The 22884-nt window shown below is 44.9% G+C and overlaps 1 protein-coding gene across 1 annotated transcript; it reads left to right on the top strand.

Annotated features, from left to right (window-relative positions):
* The first annotated feature begins 1092 nt into the window (after positions 1–1092).
* On the top strand, positions 1093–22884 carry ACTR5 (actin related protein 5). Its single transcript, XM_069495825.1, has 9 exons — positions 1093–1486; positions 3034–3263; positions 5332–5501; positions 9065–9282; positions 10335–10517; positions 15320–15436; positions 16162–16301; positions 17390–17522; positions 21921–22884. Exons 1-9 carry the CDS (start codon positions 1112–1114, stop codon positions 22176–22178), a joined length of 1824 nt encoding a protein of 607 aa, XP_069351926.1. The 5' UTR covers positions 1093–1111; the 3' UTR covers positions 22179–22884.

Below are 22884 nucleotides of genomic sequence, written 5' to 3'. Positions count from 1 at the left end.
AAGGCAACAAACCTGATTTTTGCCACGGGGCTTGCTTCCAATCTGGCCTACAAACTGTTATAGACGTTCTTGAGAAGGGTCTGGGGTCTCATCTCTTGCCAAGCATGTCTATTCAGAATCACCCTTTATGATTAACTTGATTTTATCTCTCAAACTTAAATGCTCCAGAGCTTGTAGAGTAGACTCAAAGAAGCCGCTCTAAGTCTTGTTATCCCCCTAGCTAGTGGACAGAGGGAAATGGGACAGGGGAGAGCATGCCCAATGCTTTTAGGGCTAAAACAGGGAGTGGGTCACATCACTTCACCTCACCCCTACTGGCCAGAACTTTGTCCCTCGATGACATCTGGCTAGGTGACCACTAAAAGGAAGAAAGGGAGACGATACACATTGGGGAACAATTAACAGTCCTTTTCTCAGTGGTTGAGGTCTTAGGGAGAGGACACAGTCGAACTCCTAGTCTGTGAGAGTTAATAAATAAATCTATTTTTAAACTTTATGTTGCATTACAAAATATACATACGAAAAGTACACAAATAATAAGTGAACGACTTGGTGAATTTTCACAAAGTGAACACACCTGTGTAGTTAGCGCGCAAGTCAAGAAACTGAACCATCAGTACCCCAGGGTTCGAGTTTCCTTTGCCACCAGCAGAGTCACAGGGAAAGGGATTCGTTTCGCCAGGTCGCACGGCGGAGGCGGGGCCCAGGTGGTCTAGGGCACGACACCAGGCAAATGGGGCGTGGCCAAGTGGAGAGGCGGGGCCCGCCAAGCTCTGCGCTGTCTAGAGGCCAGGAAGGGGCGGTGCCTGACGGCGTTACGCAGGGGGGCGGGATTTCCTGGCCCGCTGTCCCGGCTAGAGCGAAGAGGCGTGGTCACTTATGAGCGGTAAAAAGGGACGAGGCTAAGCAAAGGCAGAATTTCGCAGCCAGAATGGGCGGTCCCGAAAGCGGGCTGGGCCATTACGGGCGAGTCAGGTGGAAAGATTGGGCGGGCTTCGCGAGGGGCGGGGCTCCGAGGCACTTTAGGGCCGGAGCGCGCGGCGTGACGCCGGGGGCGGGGCCTCGTGGCGCTGGGCTGCGATGAGGGGCGGGGCCGGATGCGCGCTCCAAGATGGCGGCAAACGTGTTCCCGTTCCGTGACATCCGCGCTGCGCCGGATCCGGTGCTGGAAGCCGGCCCGGTGGCACACGGGCCACTGCCGGTGCCGCTGGTGCTGGACAACGGGTCGTTCCAGATCCGCGCCGGCTGGGCATGTCCCGGTCTGGACCCGGGCCCCGAGCCGCGCCTGCAGTTCCGCGCGGTGTGCGCCCGCGGCCGTGGCGGGGCGCGGGGCGGGGCGGGCCCGCAGGTGGGCAATGCTCTGGGCAGTCTGGAGCCCCTGCGCTGGATGCTGCGCTCACCCTTCGACCGCAACGTGCCTGTCAACCTGGAGCTGCAGGAGCTGCTGCTTGACTACAGCTTCCAGCACCTGGGTGTCTCCTCACAGGTGAAGAGCCGGGTGGGCTGGGCTTGAGGGTGGGATGAAGTCTTGTCTCCCCTCACTCCGCTCTCGGAGAGATAATAGTTATTTCAGTAGCTCCGATTGTCATTTAGTCAGTCAGTCGAGCAAATACTAAGTGCCTGGGCTAGGCGCTTCGCGTATAGCGGCAACTAGAACACCGCACCTTTTCTATTGGAGTACACATTGGGGCATATGTGCTCTTTGGTAATATACTCATTTGTTACAAATATGTGTTGAGCACCCACTCTGTGTCATGCACTCTTTCAGGTACTTAGAATACATCTATACCATAACATAAAACTTGTTGTGCTTATGGATCTAGTATGGAAAGATACTCTAGTATGAAAAGACAGACAATAAACAATGGAATTATGTAGTAGAGTCTACGCCATGATAGGATAAGAGGGAGTTACAGTTTTTCAATGGAAGGTGATGTTTGAACAAGGACTTGAAGGAGGTGATTAACGGAGCAAGCCATGTGAGTATCTGAGGGAAAGGTATCCTAGTCAGAGGGAGTAGACGGTAAAAAAGGCCTTAAGGCCGGAGTGTGCCCTAATGCTAATTGCAGGGCAGCAAGAGTGAGGGGGAGAATAGTACCTGGAAGAGGTACTACCTGCATTTGATCTTAGCCAAAAAAAACGAGGTGCGGTGGAAGAAGTATTACCTGGAAGAGGATGTCAGAGAGGTAGTGAGGGGACAAATCACACACCTCTGGCTTTTACTCTGAGTGAAATAGGGAGCCATTGCAGAGTGTTGAGCAGAGGAAGAACATGACTAAGTTTCAGTACAGTCACTATTAACTGCTTTATGGAGAATGGACTGTCATGGGTCATAGGGTGGAAACAGGGGGACCAATTAGGAGGCCGTTGCAATAATCCAGGTGAGGGATAACAGTGATTTAGATGAGGGAGGTAACAGGGAATGTGGTTAGAAGCAGTTGGGTTCTGAAGATATTTTGAAGACAGAGCCAACATGATTTGCTGACATTTTGGATGGCACTTAATAAATTGACTCTACTTGCGTATTTTCCCGTAGAGATGAGAATTTTACAGTTGCTACTGATCAGGTTTTCGATTAAGAGACCAAAAGCAAATTCAGCCCTGCAATAATGGTTTTGGGTTCTTTTATGCTTTAAAAGAGTATTCTGGGCCGGGCGCGGTGGCTCACGCCTGTAATCCTAGCACTCTGGGAGGCCGAGGTGGGCGGATCCTTTGAGCTCAGGAGTTCGAGACCAGCCTGAGCAAGAGCGAGACCCCATCTCTACTAAAAATAGAAAGAAATTATATGTACAGCTAAAAATATATATAGAAAAAATTAGCCGGGCATGGTGGTGCATGCCTGTAGTCCCAACTACTCGGGAGGCTGAGACAGGAGGATCCCTTGAGCTCAGGAGTTTGAGGTTGCTGTGAGCTGATGCCACGGCACTCACTCTAGCCTGGGCAACAAAGTGAGACTCTGTCTCAAAAAAAAAAAAAAAAAAAAAAAGAGTATTCTGTTACCACTCATCTATTTGCCTTTTTCTTTCGAAGTAGGGTTGCGTTGATCATCCCATAGTTTTGACAGAAGCTGTGTGCAACCCACTGTATTCACGACAAATGATGTCAGAGCTTCTTTTTGAGTGCTATGGGATTCCCAAGGTTGCCTATGGAATAGACAGCCTCTTCAGCTTCTACCACAATAAGCCAAAGAACTCGATGTCCAGTGGGCTCATTGTTTCATCTGGATACCAGTGCACGCATATTTTACCCATCTTAGAAGGAAGGTGAGTTGCACTTGGGGTGTTTGAGTGCTATTTTGAGAAGCATTCAGGAAACATTTATTTAGTGCCTACTTTAAAGGTGGAGTGGAAAGAGCAGGTGCTAGTAACTGAGCCTCTGGGTTTGGCTTTGACCTACCTCACTGCGGGACTATGAGTAGGTCACTTTACCTCTCCTTTGTGACCTCCTGGAGGGAGTTAGGGTGGATGGTATCTTAGGTCCAAATCCGTAATTCTACAATTTTATAGTTTTGATTTTTGGGGAGATAGCTAACACAGTATCTGCAGGTAGTAGGTACTCAATAAACATGTTTTAAATAAATTACTTGAATACATTTAAGTTAGACCATCTTTGTATTCTGGAGTACAGAATACAAAAGAGTACCCTTTTTGACTAAGATTTTTTTTGTTTTTTAAATTTAAAGCTGTTCAGTCACTATTGTTTAGATCTTTCTTTTCAGGTACAATACCTGGCAAATAATAGGCACTTATTAAGTATTTCTGAGTTGACTAGAAGGCAAGGGTAGTTTATGTCATATTTAAAATCTGTTCCCACTTTATATTTGGGCTTTCACTGTCTGCTAAGAGACTAGGGCAGCATTTTGCTCTCCTGAGTTTCTCGCAGTGCATAAGGAAGTGTGGACCGTAGGCAAAGAGCACTGGCTTTGAAGCTGAATGCCTGAATTTATATCTTCTGCTAAACCTCTTCACTTAGTTTCTTAACATGTAAAATTGGGAAAAACTGATTCCTCAGGGTTATCCCGAGGATGAAATGAGATAATATAGATGATGGCACTTTGTTAACTATAAAGCAGTCTGAATACTTAAGTCAAAATAAATGTCATTGAATTTATTGGGAACTATAATAGGAATTTTTCTTGAAGTTTCCATGAAAATCTGTGAAGAAAAAAAAATAATTCTTAAACATCACCGAACACTTCTGAAGTATGGAGTTCTCTATTTCACATAAACAGAATATGCATACTTTTAAAATAACATGTTTTTGTTGTATTGAGAGAAAATTATTTTACCTGAAGGCTAAGAAATTATCAGATTGGATAACAGAATATCCTGTTCTATGCTGGCATCTACTGGTGAGGTGTGATATAGCAGTAACATTTCATATACAGCAAGTTCCTAGTGCTGTTACTTTGTCACATTAGGAAAATAAAGTTACTCTGGTTCTCTTCCCCTTTGGTTAATGTGAAAGGTGTCTGACTTTTAGGAGATTGCAGTAAGGTAGTATGTGTGGTTACTGAATGTGTTTGCATCAGAAGTGGAGTGTCTAGGGGAGGGGTTCTCAAACTCTGGCCTACACCAGAGTCCCCTGAGGAGCTTGTTAAAATACAGATTCCCCAGCCCAGCACAAATGAGTCCTGGGAATTGGCACATTTAACATTTTCCCCAGCTGTTTCTGAGATATTTGATCCCAGGACCACAGTTTGAGAAATACATGAGACACATAAAGGCCTGACTTTGGAGAGCATATTCTTTCTGTTGAAGCTTGTTTCTTTTTCTTTTCTTTTTTTTTTCTTGAGACAGTCTCACTCTGTTGCCCAGGCTAGAGTGCTGTGGCGTCAGCCTAGCTCACAGCAACCTCAGACTCCTGGGCTTGAACAGTCCTTCTGCCTCAGCCTCCCAAGTCGCTGGGCCTACAGACATGCGCCACCATGCCTGGCTAATTTTTTCTATATATTTTTAGTTGGGCCGCTAATTTCTTTCTGTTTTTAGTAGAGACAGGGTCTCGTTCTTGCTCAGGCTGGTCTTGAACTCCTGACCTCGAGCGATCCACCCGCCTCAGCCTCCCAGAGTGCTAGGATTACAGGCATGAGCCACGGTGTCTGGCCTGAACCTTGTTGCTTTCTGAGACTGGCCAGAGGTTAGATGGTCAGGTGTCTGGGTGTGGACTGGGAATTCCTGCCTGGATAAGAGGTTGGACCAAGGGAACTTTAAAGTCCTTTCCAACTGTAAAGTTTTGTGTTTCCTCTGATGGTCTGTTTCTTCCAAGATGCTCCATATTCTCTCCTCTGTGTTGCCAAAAATTGCAGTGCTGTTTTTTACTGCTTGGTTGCAGATTAGATGCTAAAAACTGCAAGCGCATCAATCTTGGAGGAAGCCAAGCAGCTGGCTACCTCCAGCGTCTCCTCCAACTGAAGTACCCTGGGCACCTGGCAGCTATCACTCTCAGCCGCATGGAGGAGATTCTGCACGAGCACAGCTACATTGCTGAGGACTATGTGGAAGGTAAGGAAGGGGACATTTGCCTGCAGCTTTTGGATATTGTCTACCTTTGGGGTGATCCTTAAGTTGTTACTAGGATGACTGTTTGCTTGCTTACTTTTGTACTCTAAATTATAATATTTTTTAGTACTTCTTACCCCTTTCGCTATTCATTTCCTTAAACTGTTGAATAAATCAATAACTTACATAGGTAGGTTCCCTTCACAAGTGGTAGCTTTTACTGCTTGCTTCCAATATAGGTCTTGGGATTATACAACTTTCAACTTTTGCCAGAAGTGAAACATTCTTAAGAGTGAGCAGAACGTGCCAGATTAAAAATAGTTTAAGTTTGAAGACAATTGAAATTGTTTCATCACACCATTAGAGTGGAATCCGTACTCCAGAAGCATACTTTTCTCTTTTTAAGCTTGTCTTGAACTTTTGGTTGTATTTTACTTCAAATTAATTGATAGTTCTTTATATATTCTGAATATAAGTCCTTTGTTGGCTATATGACTTGCAGATATTTTCTCCTGGTCTGTATACTATCTTGATTTTCTTAAATGTCTTGCATTAAAAATAGTTTCTTATTTTTGATGAAGTCCTATTTATCATTTTTCTTTCGTGGATTATGGTTTTGATGCTGTGTCTAAAGACCCCCCAAGTATGAAGCTTTTCTCTGATGTTTTCTTCTATAGGTTTTATATTTCTATGTTTAAATTGAGTTCTATGATCCATTTTGAGTTCACTTTTTATAAGTTGTGAGGGGTTAGGTCTCTGTTCCTTTTTTTTTTTATTTTGCATATGGATGTCCAGTTATTCCATGACATTGGTTGAAAAGATTATTATTTTTTGGGGGGGTCCCCAAGACCACTCCCAGGTGTGATTTGCTAGAAGGACTCAAAGGACTCAGAAGTTGTTAAACTCATGACTATAGTTTATTACAGTGTAAGGATACAAAGCAAAGATGCCAAAGGGGAAAGTGTATGGGGTGAAGTTCAGAGGCAACCAGGCACGAGCTTCCAAAAGTCTTCCAGTGGAGTCACAAAAGACACCCTTAATTCCTTCAGCAGTGAGTTGTGATGACATGTATGAAGTGTTTTTTATTAGGGAAGCTTATTAAAGACCAAGGCCCACAGTTTTTATTAGAGGCTAGATATATAGATACCTTCTACTAACACATACCAAAATTCCAGCCTTCTAGAAAAAAAACAGGTGTTCAGCATAAACCATCTGGTTTGCACAAACAGTCTAGGCAAAATGAGCCACACTTACTGGGGAAAGTTTTATATAGGTATGGGGAACTGTTAACCAGCCAGGTTCCCAGACGCTAGCCAGGGACCGAGCTTTCAAGCAGGTCTTTCTAAGGATAGCAGTCCCAGGCTGCTTGTGAATGGATTTTGAGTTTCGTGAAATGCTTTCGCTGCATCAGTTAAGATGATCTTGTGGTGTTTCTGCTTTAGACTGTTCTTATGAAGGATTATAATGATTGCTTTTGAATATGGACACCAGCCTTGATTTTTAGAGGGGATAAACCCACTCGTTTATGTATATCACTCTTTTATATATTGCTGGATTTGATTTGGTAATGTCTTATGGAGTTTTTTTGTGACTATATATATTCATGAGGGATATTGGCAGATAGTTTCCTTGTACTGTCTTTGTGAGGTTTTGGTGTCAGGGCAATATTGGCCTTGTTAAATGAGTTGAAAGGTGCTCGTAGAACTTTCTGGAAAAGATTGTATAGATAATTGATTTTTTTTCCTTTAAATATTTAGTAGCATTCTCCAGTGGAACCATTTGAACCTAGGGATTTTTTTTTTCCGGAGTCTTTTAACCATGAATTAAATTTCTTTAATAGACATAAGACTCTTCAGGTAACCTTGTTGATTTCTTCTCTTTATTATTTTCTTCCTTCTCTTTGGTTTAGGTTCATTTTGCTCTTTTTTCCCCTAGTTTCTCAAAGTAGAAGCTTTGATTATTATGAGACCATTCTTTTTAATACGATCATTTAATGTTGTTAATTCCCCTCTCAGCATTGCTTCATCTGTATCCCACAGGTTTTTATATATTTTCATTTTTATTGAGTTCAAATATTTTCAAATTTCCCTCTAGATTTCTTCTTTGAGCAATTGATTATTGCAGAAAACTAACAAAATGACCAAAAAAAGAAAAAAGAAAAATGTGGTGTTTTATGTCTAAGTGTTTGAAAATTTTCTTATCTTTCTGTGATTGATTTCTAGTTTAATTCTGTTGTGATCAAAGAACTCCCCTTGTCTGATATCATTTAAATGTATTTTATGACCCACAGTATAGTCACCTTTGGCAAAAGTTTCATGTACACTTGAGAAGAACAGATACTCTGCTCCTGTCGGGTGCAGTGTTCTGTGGTGTCATTTAGGTTCTGGGGTGGTGGTTTCAGGTCTTCTGTATCCCTGGTTATTTTCCCATCTACTGGCTCTACTGATTATTGAGAAAAGAATGTTGAAGTCTGTAGGTATAATTGTGGATTTCTCCTTTCATTTCTGTCAGCTTTTGCTTTCATGTATCTGAATCTCTTTTGTTAAGTGCATATTTAGGATTCTTAAGTCTTCTTGGCAAATTGACCTTTTATCATTATGTAACATCTGTCCTTCTCGTTGGCAATTTGCTTTGCTTTGAAGTCTACTTGAATATTAATATAGCCACTCCAGCTTCCTTTTGATCAGTGTGCACATGGTGCATTTTTCCATCCTTTTACTTTTCATCTACTTATACCATTATATTCAGAGTGAATTTCTTCGTAGTTGGGTCATTTTTAAAAAAATCTATTTTGTCAATATCTTTTAATTGGTATGTTAAGACCATTTACAATTTATTATTAATATATTTGAATTTAGGTCCACCATTTTGTTTCTTTTTTGTTGTTCCCTCCATATATTGCTCCTCTGTTTCTCTTTCCTGCCTTCTTTTAGGTTATTTGAACTTTTTTTTCTTTTCTTTTTTTTTTTTTAGTATTCCATTTTAATTTATCTTGTTTTTTTTTTCTGTATCTTTGTGTAGGTTTTTTTTTTAGTGGCTGCCCTAGAGATTACAGTAAACATAACTTTTCACAGTCTACTCAGAATTAATATTTACCACTTCAAGTGGAATGTAAAAATGTTAGCACTATATAGACTCCTTTATCCTTCCCTGTTTATGTTGGAATTGTCTTATATGTTACAGCTACGTACTCTGGAAACCCATCAGACAGTGTTATGATTTTTACTTTAAATTGTCAAACATAGTTTAGAGAATTCATGGGGAGATTAGTCTATTATGTTTAACCAGATTTTCATCATTTCTATTGCTCTTCCTACATTCCTGATGTTCCAAGCCTCCTTCTGGTGCCGTTTCTATCTGAAGAACTTTATTTAGCAGTTCTTTTAGAAGAGCTCTGCTGGCATGATATCCAGGTTTTATAGCTGCATTTAGTTGAGTGAGTGGATTTGGAGATTGGGTGGAGTGTGTTTTCTCCATCGTAAACCTCTATGTGGAGCCTAGGTATTGATGTTTTAATTTTTTTGTTAATAGTCCATTTCATAACTTCCAAAATTATCTCTTTGAAGAATTGCAGAAATGGCGGTGCCCTGATTATTATGAGAACAACGTCCACAAGATGCAGCTTCCATTTTCTAGCAAGCTCCTTGGTAGCACCCTGACCTCCGAGGAGAAACAGGAAAGGCGGCAGCAGCAACTGCGGCGGCTGCAGGAGCTCAACGCCCGGCGACGGGAGGAGAAGCTGCAGCTGGATCAGGAGCGGCTGGAGAGACTGCTCTACGTGCAGGTAACAGCGGATACAAAGGATGTGCTCCCAGCTGAGCTCAGCTAGGTGGTCCCAGGAAATTTTCTGCCTATATATCTTTCCTTGGCCATAAAATGTGTTGACCATCTGAGTCCCCTTTGGGGTCAAGAATGAGTCCGGGGGATTATCAGTGTAGAGTACAGTATAGAAGCAGCTTTTTCTCAGAGCTGTGGGCTCCAGCTTTATTGATTTGTTTATTTTGGCCTTATAAGCTCCTTTATTTCAGTTTTTTTTTTTTTTTTTTTTTTTTTGAGACAGAGTCTCGCTCTTTTGCCCTGGCTAGAGTGCTGTGGCATCAGCCTAGCTCACAGCAACCTCAAACTCCTGGGCTCAAGCGATCCTCCTGCCTCAGCCTCTTGAGTCGCTGGGACCACAGGCATGCGCCACCATGCCTGGCTAATTTTTTCTATATAAATTTAGTTGTCCAGATAATTTCTTTCTATTTTTTAGTAGAGATTGGGTCTCGCTCTTGCTCAGGCTGGTCTCGAACTTCTGACCTCGAGCGATCCTCCCACCTTGGCCTCCCAGAGTGTTAGGATTACAGGCATGAGCCACCACGCCCGGCCTATTTCAGTTTTTAATTTGTTAATTTAAATGTAGCACATATAATGCAAATTGCACAAATCTTAAGTCTGAACCTCAATGAATTTTCACAAAGTAAAACACACTCATGTATCTGTTATCAGATGAAGAAACAAAGCTGACCAGCATTCCAGAAGCCTCCCTCATGTCTCCTTTTGGTCAATAACTTTCCCACCTTCCCCTGCAAGTGGTAACAACATTTCTGCCCTCTGTCACCATTGATTAGTTTCGCCTAATCAGGCGTTGCTGGAATGCTGATGCCTAGAGACAGCTGTAGAGGAGAGCAGCTGTGCCAAACCGTGGCAGGAGCGGGAGATGTGGCTCTGCAGCGGGCGGGCCCGGGGAGCCCTCTCCTGCTGCAGTTCTTCTCTTGGCTTGAAGCCACTTCTTCCTTCCTGTCTGTGATGGCGCTGTTTGTCTTTGAGGATGAATTGTGACTGCTCTGGTTTCAGGAACTTCTAGAGGATGGCCAGATGGATCAGTTTCACAAAGCTCTCATAGAACTGAACATGGACTCCCCAGAAGAGCTTCAGTCCTACATACAGAAGCTCAGTCTGGCAGTGGAGCAAGCTAAGCAGAAAATCCTTCAAGCAGAGGTCAACCTGGAGGTGGATGTGGTAGACAGCAAGCCAGAGGTAACTGTGAGGGCCCTGGGAGGGAGCAGCCCTTCCTGAGGGGGAAGAGTGTCCTGAGAGGGCTGACATCAGAGGGTTGTGACTAGAGTCCAGGAGGAAAAGAGAACAGCATGACGCGTGCTGTCCACTGGCACGTGGGTGGGGCAGTGACGGCACTGACCTTGTACCAACTGACGTTCTGTCTGGAGGGATTTCACCGGTAGGCCTCTGGCCCCCGGCAGGGGAAGGGTGCATGTAAATAGGGAGAACACTCACACACCAATCCTTTGGTGCTGTCTTGAACCCGAACCTGTTCCCCTGATGGTCATTTGATAGTCATATACTCCCTTTAACGTTCTTCTGGTGTTTTATTAACTGTATCATGGTTGATTGTTCACTTCCCTCCCTTCCATCTTGATGTTCCCTGAGGACAGGGATCACACTTCATACAGAGTTTATGTGAGTTTTTACGACTGGTAGCTATGCTCAATAAAACATCTGTAGGTTGCCTTAAGGTCAGCTTTTTATTAGTGACTAAAGACTAACTCTTTGAATAAGCTCTTTGATTTTCTCTTTTTCTCATTTGTTTCCCTGCCTGGACACTGTTAGTAAGTGCTGATGTGGCAAAAAGGGCAGGTGGCAGAGCTGAGCTGGGCCCTGGGTAGTCCAAACCCTGGCACCTTGGGGCCTGCACGATGAAGGGGCAGCCTGCAGGTCACTCCTGAGCGCAGAAGTCACAGAGTGGGTCTCCTGTCTTTAGAACTGAAACTAAATGGTGATAAGTATATGCGTGGTTCCTGAATTTGTCATTCCTACAGTTCCAAAACAAAAGAATTTACTCATTGCCTTGAGACATGTTTTAGGCGGGATTAATCAGACTAGCTTCTTGGCTTTTTGTTGTTAAATCTGCTTTCTTTAAACTCTTGATTACCTATGCTTTTAGAGAGAAACAATACTGTGGAAAAAACCCAAGTCAGTGCCATTTGATGCAGGGTGCTGGGTGGTGCTTATCAGTGATGTCAGAGCTGTCTCTGGCTCAGCGTGAAGCTTACTTGTGCAGTGACAGCTCCCAGCTGGAGGCTCACTCGTACTTCCTGCTCTCAGCCTTGCCTTCTCTGCCTCTCGCTGACAGGCTGTAGATTATGTGAGGACAGTAACTGGCCATGAGCACACGTGCCTTATAGAGCAGATCCTGAGGGAGGCTTTCTCGATACGCCTTCCCAGACCACTGAGATCTTGGGTAGAAGGGTCCTTCACCATCTTAATCCCCCCCCCCCCCCCCCCCCCCCCGCAGCATCCCAGATCAGCTTCACCTGAGTCAGTGTGCTTTTTCTCGTTTGCTTCTCCCAGTTTTCAGGTCTTTGTTTCAGATTTGACCAAGTATTTTTTGTAAAGGTAGAACTGGCTAGCCAGTGTCATGGTCAGATTTATCCCATGAATGTGACTGTAACTGACTCTAATTGCCAAAAGTTACCCTCAATAAATGCTGACTGACCATTAAAGCTTTGGTGAAAGCTTACTGAAATCCAGACCATGTCATCTTTGTTTTATATTCATCCATATGTAGTTTTTATCATGTTTAGCATATCAACAGGACATATGCTGCTTTATACCAGAAAGGTGCCACTAAGCCATGTGCAGGTGAGGGATTTCAGATTTAAAAAGGAAAAAACCAAGCAGCTGTGAAGATACGATTCTTGAGCAGTTGGGTAACTAGTTTATCCTTTCCTTTGTTCATTTTTCTGCATTTGTACGTGCTGTGATTCAACCACTCCTCCGTTCGTTCAGCAGATACTTACTAAGCACCTGCTTTGTTCTGTGCTCCTGGGGCATATATTTAAATCTCCTTGGGAGGTTTTGAAATGTTGGACTTGAAAAGATTTCTCTGTAGTCAACAAATTTGATGAATTGATTGGTCACCAAAGCTTTAATGGTTAGTCAGCATTTACTGACTAACAGTCAGGGTAATTTTTGGTAATTAGAGTCAGTTACAATGACATTCATGGGATAAATCTGACCATGACCCTGGCTAGCCAGTTCTACCTTTCAAAAAATACTTGTAGTATTTTCCAACTGTATCTTTCATTTAGAATGAAGTGAATAGATATATGTGGACCAAATTTCATATTGAAATTCCACTTGAGCAGTAATGGCTGAATTGGAGTAATACAGCTGGAACTTTTAAATTTACAGTGTTTCCTGAAATCTCTTTTTCCTTAAAAGACCAATCCGTTCTGCCCTTGCTATTCTGCAGTTATCCCTGTGAGGATGTTGTAAAGGAGTAGGCTTTGCTAGCTTTCTGATGAGGTATTTGAACTAGAAGATGCTGGCTTTTCATAGCTACAAGCACAGCATAAGGGTAGGAGGGGAGAACACAGTTTTAGAGCATCATTTGTTGGAAAACACAATGGGCCAAATATAGGAAGTTCTCTTGCTTTACTAGCCAAGATCAGAGTTGGCCTCTTCTTGTTCTGCTGCTGCTCACGGCTGTTTTAGGGAACCATGCTGCATCTTCTCTGATGTGCTTTGGCAAACCGTCATTCCGTTCAGTTCCAAAGGAACAGTCATATTAGTGTTCCTGAACACCACACAATACATGTGGACACCCTGGCAAACCCTAGGGGGAGAGAAGCCAGCCGTCGTGGAGAAATCTGTTCTCTGTTGGATGCCTTTTTTCTACATCGGAATTATTAGCTTTGTTCCTCTCTGTGAATCATATGACTTAGGATAAGTAAATATTCTTTTTACCATTTTTAGTGAAGCTAAGAAGTAATCTGATTTTTTAAGATGACACGTTTTTTAATGTAGCTAGATGAAAGCAAATGATGATATTTTTGCTGCAGCTGAAGAAGCCTTTTGAAACCCAAAGATTTATAATCTTCTCTATTCTGGGGGGAATTTGAGGGTATATCTCAGGGGCCCTCAGTGCCAGGGGCCAGGGATGTAGAGGCGACTAAGATCAGCTCCTCAACCTGAGCAATATAGCGAGACCCCGCTTCTAAAAAAAATTAAAAAATAAATTAGCCCAGCATTGGGGTACATGCCTGTAGTTCCAGCTACTCAGGAGGCTGAGGCAGGAGGATCACTTGAGGTTGCACTGAGCAATGATTGTGCCACTGCACTCCAGCCTGGGCGACAAACAAACAAACAAAAAAACCCGGTTCCTGTCCTCCCAGGTGCCTAAAGAAAACACATACAGAAAAAACAAAAACCTAGGGCTGCAGCAGCACACTTAGCTGCTTGGGGTGGAGCATGTCCGGTGCGGTGGTGGCTGGTGTGAGAATACAGATGGATTTTTGAGAAAGGGTTGGGATGTTTGATCTGGGCCCTGAAAGATTACCTGATTCCAGTCGGTAGCAAAGGAGGAGGGAAGGCCATTTTAGGTGGAAAGAGCCACGCGTGCAGGGAGGTGTGTAGAGGGTGGGCAAGAAGGGCGGTGGTGGGTGATGAAGCAGAGACAGCGATAAAGGTCTTTCCCTGTCAGGCTAAGGAGCCTGCGTATTGTCCTTCAGACATACAGAGCCCTCAAAGGCGGTTGAGCAAGGAGATGATATGATGAGATTTTGTTTTAGGAAAATAACTGGTGGCAGTTAGGATGATGGGTTGAAGGGAGAGGTTAGGCTGAAAGTGGGAAAACAGAATAAAAAAGGGTTGTAGTGTCCAGACAAGAGGTGCTGCGGACCTGCAGCATGTCAGTAACCATGGGGAAGGAGGGTGGACGAGGAGTTACTTCAGAGGTAGGATCCCAAGATCTCCGTGCCATTTACAAGCCAAGGTGACAGTAGCGGCAGTGGCTGATGGTAACAGAACACGTGGCACGTGCCATACCCCGTGCTGAGCACTCGTGCAAGTGTCGTCCTAGTTAATTTTCACAACTCAGTGAGTGGGTACTATTATCATTCCCATTTTACAGACAAGGAAACTGAGACTTGGGCAAGTGAGGAAATTTGCCCAAGGTCAGTCGAATAGGTAGAAGTCATGCAGCTGAGAGTCAGAGTCAAGCAAAGTCCCATTCCAGCTGCCAGTCTTGTAACTTAGGCTGTTTTGAAAGGCAGTGAGTGAATGGGTGGTAATGCCTTTGACCACGTTTGGAAAGATAATGAGCTAAGTTTTGACGCCTTATCTTTAAAGTCTTTGTGGGACATCGGGTGGAACTTTCCAGGACTCACCTATGGGAGGACATGGAATCAAATGGGACATGAGAAAAGGGAAAGGCCTGGGGAATGCCACTACTTAGGAGCTGGGTGGCAGGAGAGCCAGGGAAAGAGATTGAGAAAGCAGTCAGAGAAGAGAGAAGCCAGAAGGTTGATGGGAGAGTTTAAGAGATGTTCTAGTCATATTCCCAGCCCAACAGGACCCGCTGTTAAGGGACTAATTGTTAACATTAGTGTTGGCACGTATATTTATTAATTATTAAGAGGTGTATTTAATTTTTCTGGTAGTCTAGCTACCTTGTCAGCTGCCACACCCTTCTCCCCCAGAGTTGTTGTGTGGGGTGTAACGAACGCAAGGAGCAAGTCATCCACGGGGCCCAGCCGCAAGCTGGCACTGTCAGTACGTTTCAGAGAAGATGGGGGTTGGTAGGCTTATATACACAGGAAGGGTGGAGACAAAAGCAAAGCCCATTTCTGGCTTTTTAGTCTTTTAATTTTTGTGTTTATATGTGTGCTTTTTAAAAACTTGCTTAGAAAATTCTTCATAGTTTTTATGTAAGCTTTTAAAACATTGAGCAAGATCCTGGTTATTTTTCATGACCCTGAACTAATAGAGCCAAGGCTTGCTGAAGGTACAGACTGTGTTTTGTTTATTCTATTTTATTCCAGACCCCTGACCTGGAGCAGCTTGAGCCGTCTTTGGAAGACGTGGAAAGCATGAACGATTTTGATCCCTTGTTTTCAGAGGAAGCACCTGAAGTGGAGAAGCCAGTCGCCACTGTCCAGGTTTGACTCCCGCAGCCTAGACTGCTTATGCTTTGGAGCTGTTGACGTAAATGGCTGGGCTAGTCTGGTCTGTTTCTTTACGACTATCCTATCCTTTTTTTTTTTTTTTTTTTTTTCAATCCCAGTCATGCTTTCTAGAAAAAGAGGTACCAATTCTTAAGACATTGGAAGTCAGGGATTTTTTCCCAGTTATTGATTGAGGTTCCAGTACTAAGATACGTGAATCTGCTTAGCAGAAACATTTGAGCAAATAAATAGGAACATTAGATCTGAAGACTGGCTTTTCATGGTTTCGTTTACATTTAAGCCAGTATCCTTAGGCTTAATCCTCTCTGGGGTCTATGTTTCTGTCATTACAGTGGCAGCCAGGTGAACTGTCCTGAGTCTGAGACCTACGTGGGAGAGAGGGGCAGGGGTGCTAGGCCAGGCCAGGGCAGGAGACCTGTCCTCCATGCTGGGCCTTTTTACTGCTGCTCTCCACGAAGTCTCTTTCCCTGCAACGCAGGGGCCATTCCATGATGTAAATATGTAGGTGTTTGTAATTCAGAGGTTGAAAGAAGGTAGAAGATTGAATTATTCAGGCAGGAGAGTTGGGGGGAGGCTAGTTTGGCATGAACAAAGGACAGCAACCATTTAGAAATAAGAAGTACAGTTTGAGGAAACTGGCAACTGGGATGTTGATCATTATGGCCTAAAAATATCTTTTAAACCTTGGGTTTTTAAAGCCCGTGTTTAACTTGGCAGCATATCATCAGCTGTTTGTTGGGACAGAAAGAATTCGAGCTCCAGAAATTATCTTCCAGCCATCTCTCATAGGAGAAGAGCAGGCTGGGATTGCAGAGACCCTTCAGTACGTTCTGGACAGGTGAGACAGTGAAACTTCTGTTCCTTTTATTTTCTTGAACCTTTTGCTATGATTTTACATCAAATGCTAGATTTGATGGTCGGGCACTTTGGAAATCCGTCTCGCTCTTTTCTTTTCGTTGACTTTCCGTGCTCCAGTAGTATTCTTTTATCTGTCACCATGCCTGGCACCTGGTTGGGACTGTTTGTAATTTTCTGAATCTGTAAGGCCTCATTTGATTTGAGCAGCTTTAAGAGTTTCTTTTAAGTTGAGCAACATGGTAACATATGCTTTGGCCTTCATGTAAGCCTTGACATTATTGGAGACTGGTGATTTTAAATCGCCCTAAAAATATTGCAGAGGTTATAAAAGTTTTTTTTGTCTTTCCTTACAGGTATTTTACTTATTTAAGGGTTTACATTTCTATGAGAATACACCTCCCTCCCGCTGTGTATACAGCCAGTCCCTGCAGTGTGAGATTGCGTAATTCAAGTCAGACAAGTAGGGAATATGATTGTAGTTCGGCTGCTATTGCTTGTAACAGGAGGGAATTTGCACCTAGCACAGGAAAAAAGCTTTTGCAGCTACTTTGAGTGGCTTTGAGCTTTGTCTTAACAGTGGGTGGGAAAATGATCAAACGTGTCTAAGATAAAGCTGTTATTAAAAAAGAAAAAAGCATAAGTGGAGAGATGGACCCTCAAAAGGGAGGCGGGACATTCTGGGAATGATGGAAATGTTTTATATCTTAATTGTGGTAATGGTTACTGGGGTATATAAACTTGTCAGACTTTATCAAAATGTATGTAAAGTAATCCTCAATAAAGCTGATTTTTAAAAAACGTGCATTACAAAATTATAAAAATTCTGATCACGTTAAGGAAATGAGTTTACCATTCAAGTTAAGGTTTTCACTAGCTATTTGGAAACATTGGACTGGCATTCTGTAGAGACACAAATGAAAAGGGAAAGTTTTGTTTTTGTTTATTTTTTTTAAACTTCTCATGTAGATGTTTTCTATTTTGTGCTGCAAGCTTACATTTCCACATCTGCATTCCCTTCCAATATTCAAGTGAGAAGGACTATACCAGAAGGAGTTGTTTCTCTCCTAGGTACCCAAAGGACGTCCAGGAGATGCTGGTTCAGAACGTGTTCCTCACCGGCGGGAACACGATGTACCCTGGGATGAAAGCCAGGATGGAGAAGGAGCTGTTGGAGATGAGGCCCTTTCAGTCTTCTTTTCAGGTACTGATTGTTCATGTGGCCAGCTAGTTTGAAAATAGCATTCATTACTTGTTTTCTGCTTGCAAAAGTAATGAAGTGTAAATGAGAAAAATTGCTTTATAATTCCATCATCCAGAGAGCTCTATTAACATTTTTGTGGCCTTCTCTTTGGTCTTCAGTGTGTATTTAATTTTTCAAGCAGAATGGGAATCATGGTTTATATACTACTTTGTGTTTTTTTTTAATTGGAAAAGGAAGACATGCACATAATAAAATTCAAAGAGTACCAGAGAGTGTACATCAAGAATAAGCCATTCTCCCTACCCTGTTCGCCATCCTACAGGCAAAGCTTGTCTTTCATAAGTTTTCTACACATGAAAGTGTATTACTTTGTAAACTGAGTTTTCTTAACCTGTCATGAACATTTTTCCTTGTCATTATTCTTCTAAAAGACTGTTTTTTTGATTGTATGGTATGAATGCCCCACAGTTTTTCTACCAAATTCTTGATTACCGAGAAACATGGGCTGAGCTCCCAAGATGGATCAGGCACTGTGGGGCTGCTGAGATGACCTGGGCACGGCCCCTAGCTGCAAGGACATGGCTATCTGAGGGGGCAGCAGCCAAGTAAACGGGCCGAGAAGCCCCAGAATGTGATGGACGTACAGGCAGGAGCGCCCAGCAGTCTCCACTGGTGTTCAGAGAAGGCTCTGTGGAACTGGATCTTCTAAGATTGAATGGGTGTCTGCCATCTAGACAGCGTGGTGTGGATAGGTTGGAGAGAGCATTTCAGACAGAAGGACTAGCACGGGCAAAGGCACAGGGGCCAGAAGCGTGTTGAAGGAGTGTGAAGTGGCTGAGTGTGGCTGGAGCATGTAGCTGCTAAAGAGGAGTGGAGGCGGATGAGGTGGGGGCGGTCAGCAGAGCCCATGTCGTGCAGAGCTTGTGCGTCCTGCTGAGAAGCGTGGCCATGATCCGCTGTGCTGCGTGATGTAGGAGACACTCAGGGTGTGGTCTCTGGGCTCTGGTCCTGACTCCGTTGCCACCATTACTGAGTTTTGCTAAGCCTCAGTCTTCTCCATGGTAAGAAGTGGGTAGTCATGGCACCTTTTGCCGGGATTCAGTGTACTGGTGCGCGTCACATGCTCAGCACAGGGCTGCACGTGATAGACTCTCAATGCTGGCTGTTGTGGGGGATTCACAGGACTCAGCATGTAATTGTATTTATGGCTATGACTTAATACAGTAAAAGGATACAAAGCAAAATCAGCAAAGAGACAAGGTGCACGGGGTGAAGTCTGAGGGAAACCAGGAGCAAGCTTCCAGAGTCCTCTCCCAGAGGAGTCACACAGGACATGTTTAATTCCCCCAGCAACAGGTTGTAAAAACCTGCGAAATGTTGCCAACCAGGGAAGCTTGTTAGAGACTAAGTGCCTAGGGTTTTTACGTGGGGGCGGATCACATAGGCACCCCCTGCATGGAGCATACCCAAATGCCAGACTCGGGGAAGGAAACCAGGTGTTCAGCATAAACCACATTGTTTGTACGAACAGACACAGTGAGCCACTCTTACTGGGTAATGGTGGGAGCCCTCCCAAAGTCTAAGTTCCGAGATTCCTGCCGGGGACCAGCCTGTACACCCGCCTTCCTGAGGATAGGCAATAGGCCTGCTCCGTTAAACCCTTTCCTGCACAGCTGCTGTCTTAGGCCATAGTGAACCAGGAAGTGGAGGAGTCATGTGATCCAATTTGCATTTTAGGAAGATGTTTTTGACACTGGTGTGAAAAAGATGGAAAATCAGGAGCAATATTGGAAGAAGGAGACCAGTAGGAAGCAGCTCCCTAGCCTTTAGGAGGAAGTCCTCACTCCTCTCCACTCACCACGGTTTACAAGGTCCCTTGTGATCTGACCTTGAAGAGAATTGTCCAGTGTTATCTCATCACTCCTCTTGTAACTACTGTCAGTTCCCCAGATCTGCCATTTTTCCTGCCTCAGGGCCTCTGCGTGCAGCTGGTTCCCTTTGCATAGAATACCCTTACTAGCTCATTCCGACTGTCAGCGACTGGTTTCCATGCAACTGTTGTGACTTGTGTTCCAAGCCCTTGGCACGGTGTCACCTAGTAGCTGTGCAGGAAATGCGAAGGCAGAGGCAGAGGGAGAGGAAAGGAGGGAGTTGATGTGAGGGAGATTAAGAGAGTAAAGTCATTAGAACTTGACAGTAGGTTGGATTTGGGGAGAGAGGTGGGACCTAGGACAACTCCCAAATTCTGGGTGGAGCAGCTAGTTTGATAACTATGACATTCACTGAACTAGGAACCACGGGAGGAAGAACAGGCTGGAGGGGAGGTTAATGCGTTCCATTTCCAGGGTGGATCGAGCTGGGTTTCCAGTGGACACCCGGGAGGAGGTGGCCATAGCGAGCTGTGAGTGCTCAGGGGAAGGTGGAAGGGTGGATTCGCATCCCTCGTGTGAATGTGCTCGTGGGCACTGCTTGGGGGAAGCACGTGAAGTCAAGGATTAAGCCCTAAAGGACACCCACATTTAAGGGTCATAGAGGGTGGGCGATCCCCATGATGCTGTCTAAGGGGCTGTGGGCGAGGCGGAGGAGGTGGGAGGGGCACCAAGGGAGCAGCAGCACCGAAGCCAGGGGTGATGTTAGGAAGCGTGAGCGAGGGGCTGAGTCACGCTGGCAGGGCCGACTTGTGATGAGGCAGCTGAGAAAAAAATCTTAGAGGATTTTCAAGACTTATTTCTTGGTAATCCCCAACGCCTTTCCCGTGCATTACTTCGTGAGCATTGGTCGGAGGAACACTGCCGCCAGATCTCTTCCAGCCCTGGCTCTGAGCTATTCCTGTCTCAGGTGGCCCAGCGCAGCTGGCCTCTCCCCCACCGTCCCTGCTCCCTTTCACGTTGCTCGTGCAGCGAGTGTGTCGCACTGCCACCAAGCCCTGACACCCTAATTTTAGATTGTGTGTTCAGCAGTGGCCCAAGCATATGAACTGTCTAAGGGCCTGTGTGATCTTTACAAGGTAGAGAACCCCAAGGTGTGTACAGTGTCTACAACTTCCGTAAGAAAATAGTTTCTGTTGTTTTTTCATAAACAGCAAAACATTTAAAAACATTACAAAAATATCAGACAATTTTAATAAGTCAAAATGAAAATAGGAAAAAAAATTACAGTTGCAGCCTCTGTGAGAGATGTTATATGTATGCTTCCTGGTCTTTCTTCTCATATATGATTTTAACAACAAAAAAAAGAGATTGTTGGTAGCTTACTGTGTAGCCCGTAGATTTTTCACTTTCAAATAATTGTGACGGTTTTCCTGTATTGATAGGCACATTTCCAAAGCATTTTTATGGCTGTATAATATTCCATTAACCGTATACCTTATTTCCTTTTTATTGGTAATAGTGATAGCTGCCATTTATTGAACACTCCATACTGGGAAGTACACCAAGCACCTTGCTCTCATTCTCTCACTGCCTCCCCCCAAGCCAGAGCCGTGGGGCCTCTTGTTACCCTAATCTTGCGAAGAGGTCCCTATTCACAAGTCCCTGCCTGTGTGCGAAGCCCAGTCGGACTCCTGAGCTTACACTGTTGGCACTTTGTTGTCCTCTGTGCGTGTGATTCCACTTTGTGTGGCCTGCCTCCCCTTTACCTCCGCAAGTTCTAAAACCACCTTTCCAAGCTGGAATTCAAGTGGTTGGCGGAGGGGAGGAGGTGAAAGAGAGGTGGGAAGGGAGGCAGTTGACTCTGGAACACAGGAGGCCAACTTTGAGCCAGACTGTTACCCGAATGGTGAGGGCAGGCTGGCTGAGGGGCCCTCACAGAGCTGCTGACCCCCAGCCTCCCTTGTTAATAAGCAATGGGAAGCAAGCACTGGCAGCATCGCAGAGAATGCCCAGCCCACCCCTCTCTGCTGTCATTTCTCTGAGGCTCTTTTGCTACCATGACCAGAGCTGCCTCCCAGCAGCTTCTGCTTCCCTCTGCTCACAGGGAAGAGGAGGGGCACGGGGCCAGGAGGGCCTTTCTTCCAGTCGAGTGCCAGCCTCCACTTCTCCTATCCTCCCCACCAGCTTGTGGTTGGCAGCGTCGTGGAGCAGGAGGCGGGGCACCTGGGCCCTCTGACCCAGAGTGGCAGGTCTTGAGTCCATAAAATACCTGCCAGCTGTTGTTCTGTGAGGTCGTATGTGGTGCGCTCTGCGTCCTTGTGTGCTCTCCTGGAGAGTCTGGACGTTTCAGCTCGGCCTTGTTGGGAGGGTGCAGAGATAGCCCTGCTCTGTCTTGGAATAAACTGGGGCCCTCCTATGCGTGTATTTCTGGGGATACGGCGGAGGGGCTGGAGCCGAGCCTGCTGAACATCCACGCCTGGAGCCCTGGCAGGAGTCGTCCTTCTGGTGAATGTTTTTTGTGTTTCAGGTTCAACTTGCCTTGAACCCCGTGCTGGACGCCTGGTACGGTGCTCGTGACTGGGCCCTGCGCCACCTAGATGACGACGAAGCCTGGATCACCAGGAAAGAATATGAAGAAAAAGGAGGAGAGTACTTCAAGGAGCACTGTGCTTCCAACATCTATGTCCCCATCCGCCTGCCGAAGCAGGCGTCCCGCTCCTCGGAAGCCCAGGCGTCCGGCAAGGGCCCGGGAGCCAGTGGGAGCGGTGCTGGTGAACAGGCGTAGCACGGGCGCCCTCCAGAGAGGCTGCCCTGCACACGAAGCCCGTGGGCCACGGTGGCAGCGTGACAGGACAGTGACTGTGCTAGATGTATCCGGCCCAAGTGTGCTGGTCACATTGGGTTGCAAAATGGATTTCTCCTGGGGAGAACAAAGTTAAGGGACACTGGGAGCTGCCCTTTAGAATTGTGTTCATTTGGGGGCTTCTGCAGTGAAGACACTTGCAGTGGCCTCCCGGTGCCTTTGTTGAACTCTGATGAGCTGTGGCATCAGCTTCCTGCAGCAGTAAATGAAGACGGGAGGACAGAGATGTACAAAGTGCACAAGACTGATTTCATACTGCGTTTTAAAGCCTTTTTTGTTAAAAAAAAAAAATCCTTTAAAATATATCCTGTTAGTAGTGCTTATTTTATTCTTCTAAATTTGTTGAGAAATCTCATGAGTGTCCAGCAGGGGGAGGTCTTTCACGGATGTGAGAAGGTAGTGTTTATTGCCTGGTGCACTCAACCCCACTCAGCGGGAGGCTGAGGCAGGAGGATCGCTGGAGCCCAGGAGTTCGAGGCTGCAGTGCGCTGTGGGTGCACCTGTGAATAGCTGCTGCACTCCAGCCTGGCCACATAGACCTTGTCTCTAAACTTTTTTTTTTAAGTTTTAAATAAAAGTAATGTTTATGTAATAAAAGCAGTCACCCATGAAATCTCAGGAGCTGGAA

This window comes from Eulemur rufifrons, chromosome 20 (assembly GCF_041146395.1).
Source record: "Eulemur rufifrons isolate Redbay chromosome 20, OSU_ERuf_1, whole genome shotgun sequence".
NCBI lineage: Eukaryota > Metazoa > Chordata > Mammalia > Primates > Lemuridae > Eulemur > Eulemur rufifrons.
The sequence above is the reverse complement of the archived record's forward strand: the minus strand, read 5'-3'. Positions and strand labels throughout refer to the sequence as shown.

What these genes read in the sequence shown, in the direction of transcription:
- ACTR5 (XM_069495825.1), top strand. Translation starts at nt 1,112, where the DNA reads ATGGCGGCAAACGTGTTCCCGTTCCGTGACATCCGCGCTGCGCCGGAT. An exon ending in ACCTGGGTGTCTCCTCACAG is followed by an intron (nt 1,487 to 3,033) that starts GTGAAGAGCCGG and finishes CTTTCGAAGTAG; the next exon opens with GGTTGCGTTGATCATCCCAT. An exon ending in TGCTGAGGACTATGTGGAAG is followed by an intron (nt 5,502 to 9,064) that starts GTAAGGAAGGGG and finishes ATCTCTTTGAAG; the next exon opens with AATTGCAGAAATGGCGGTGC.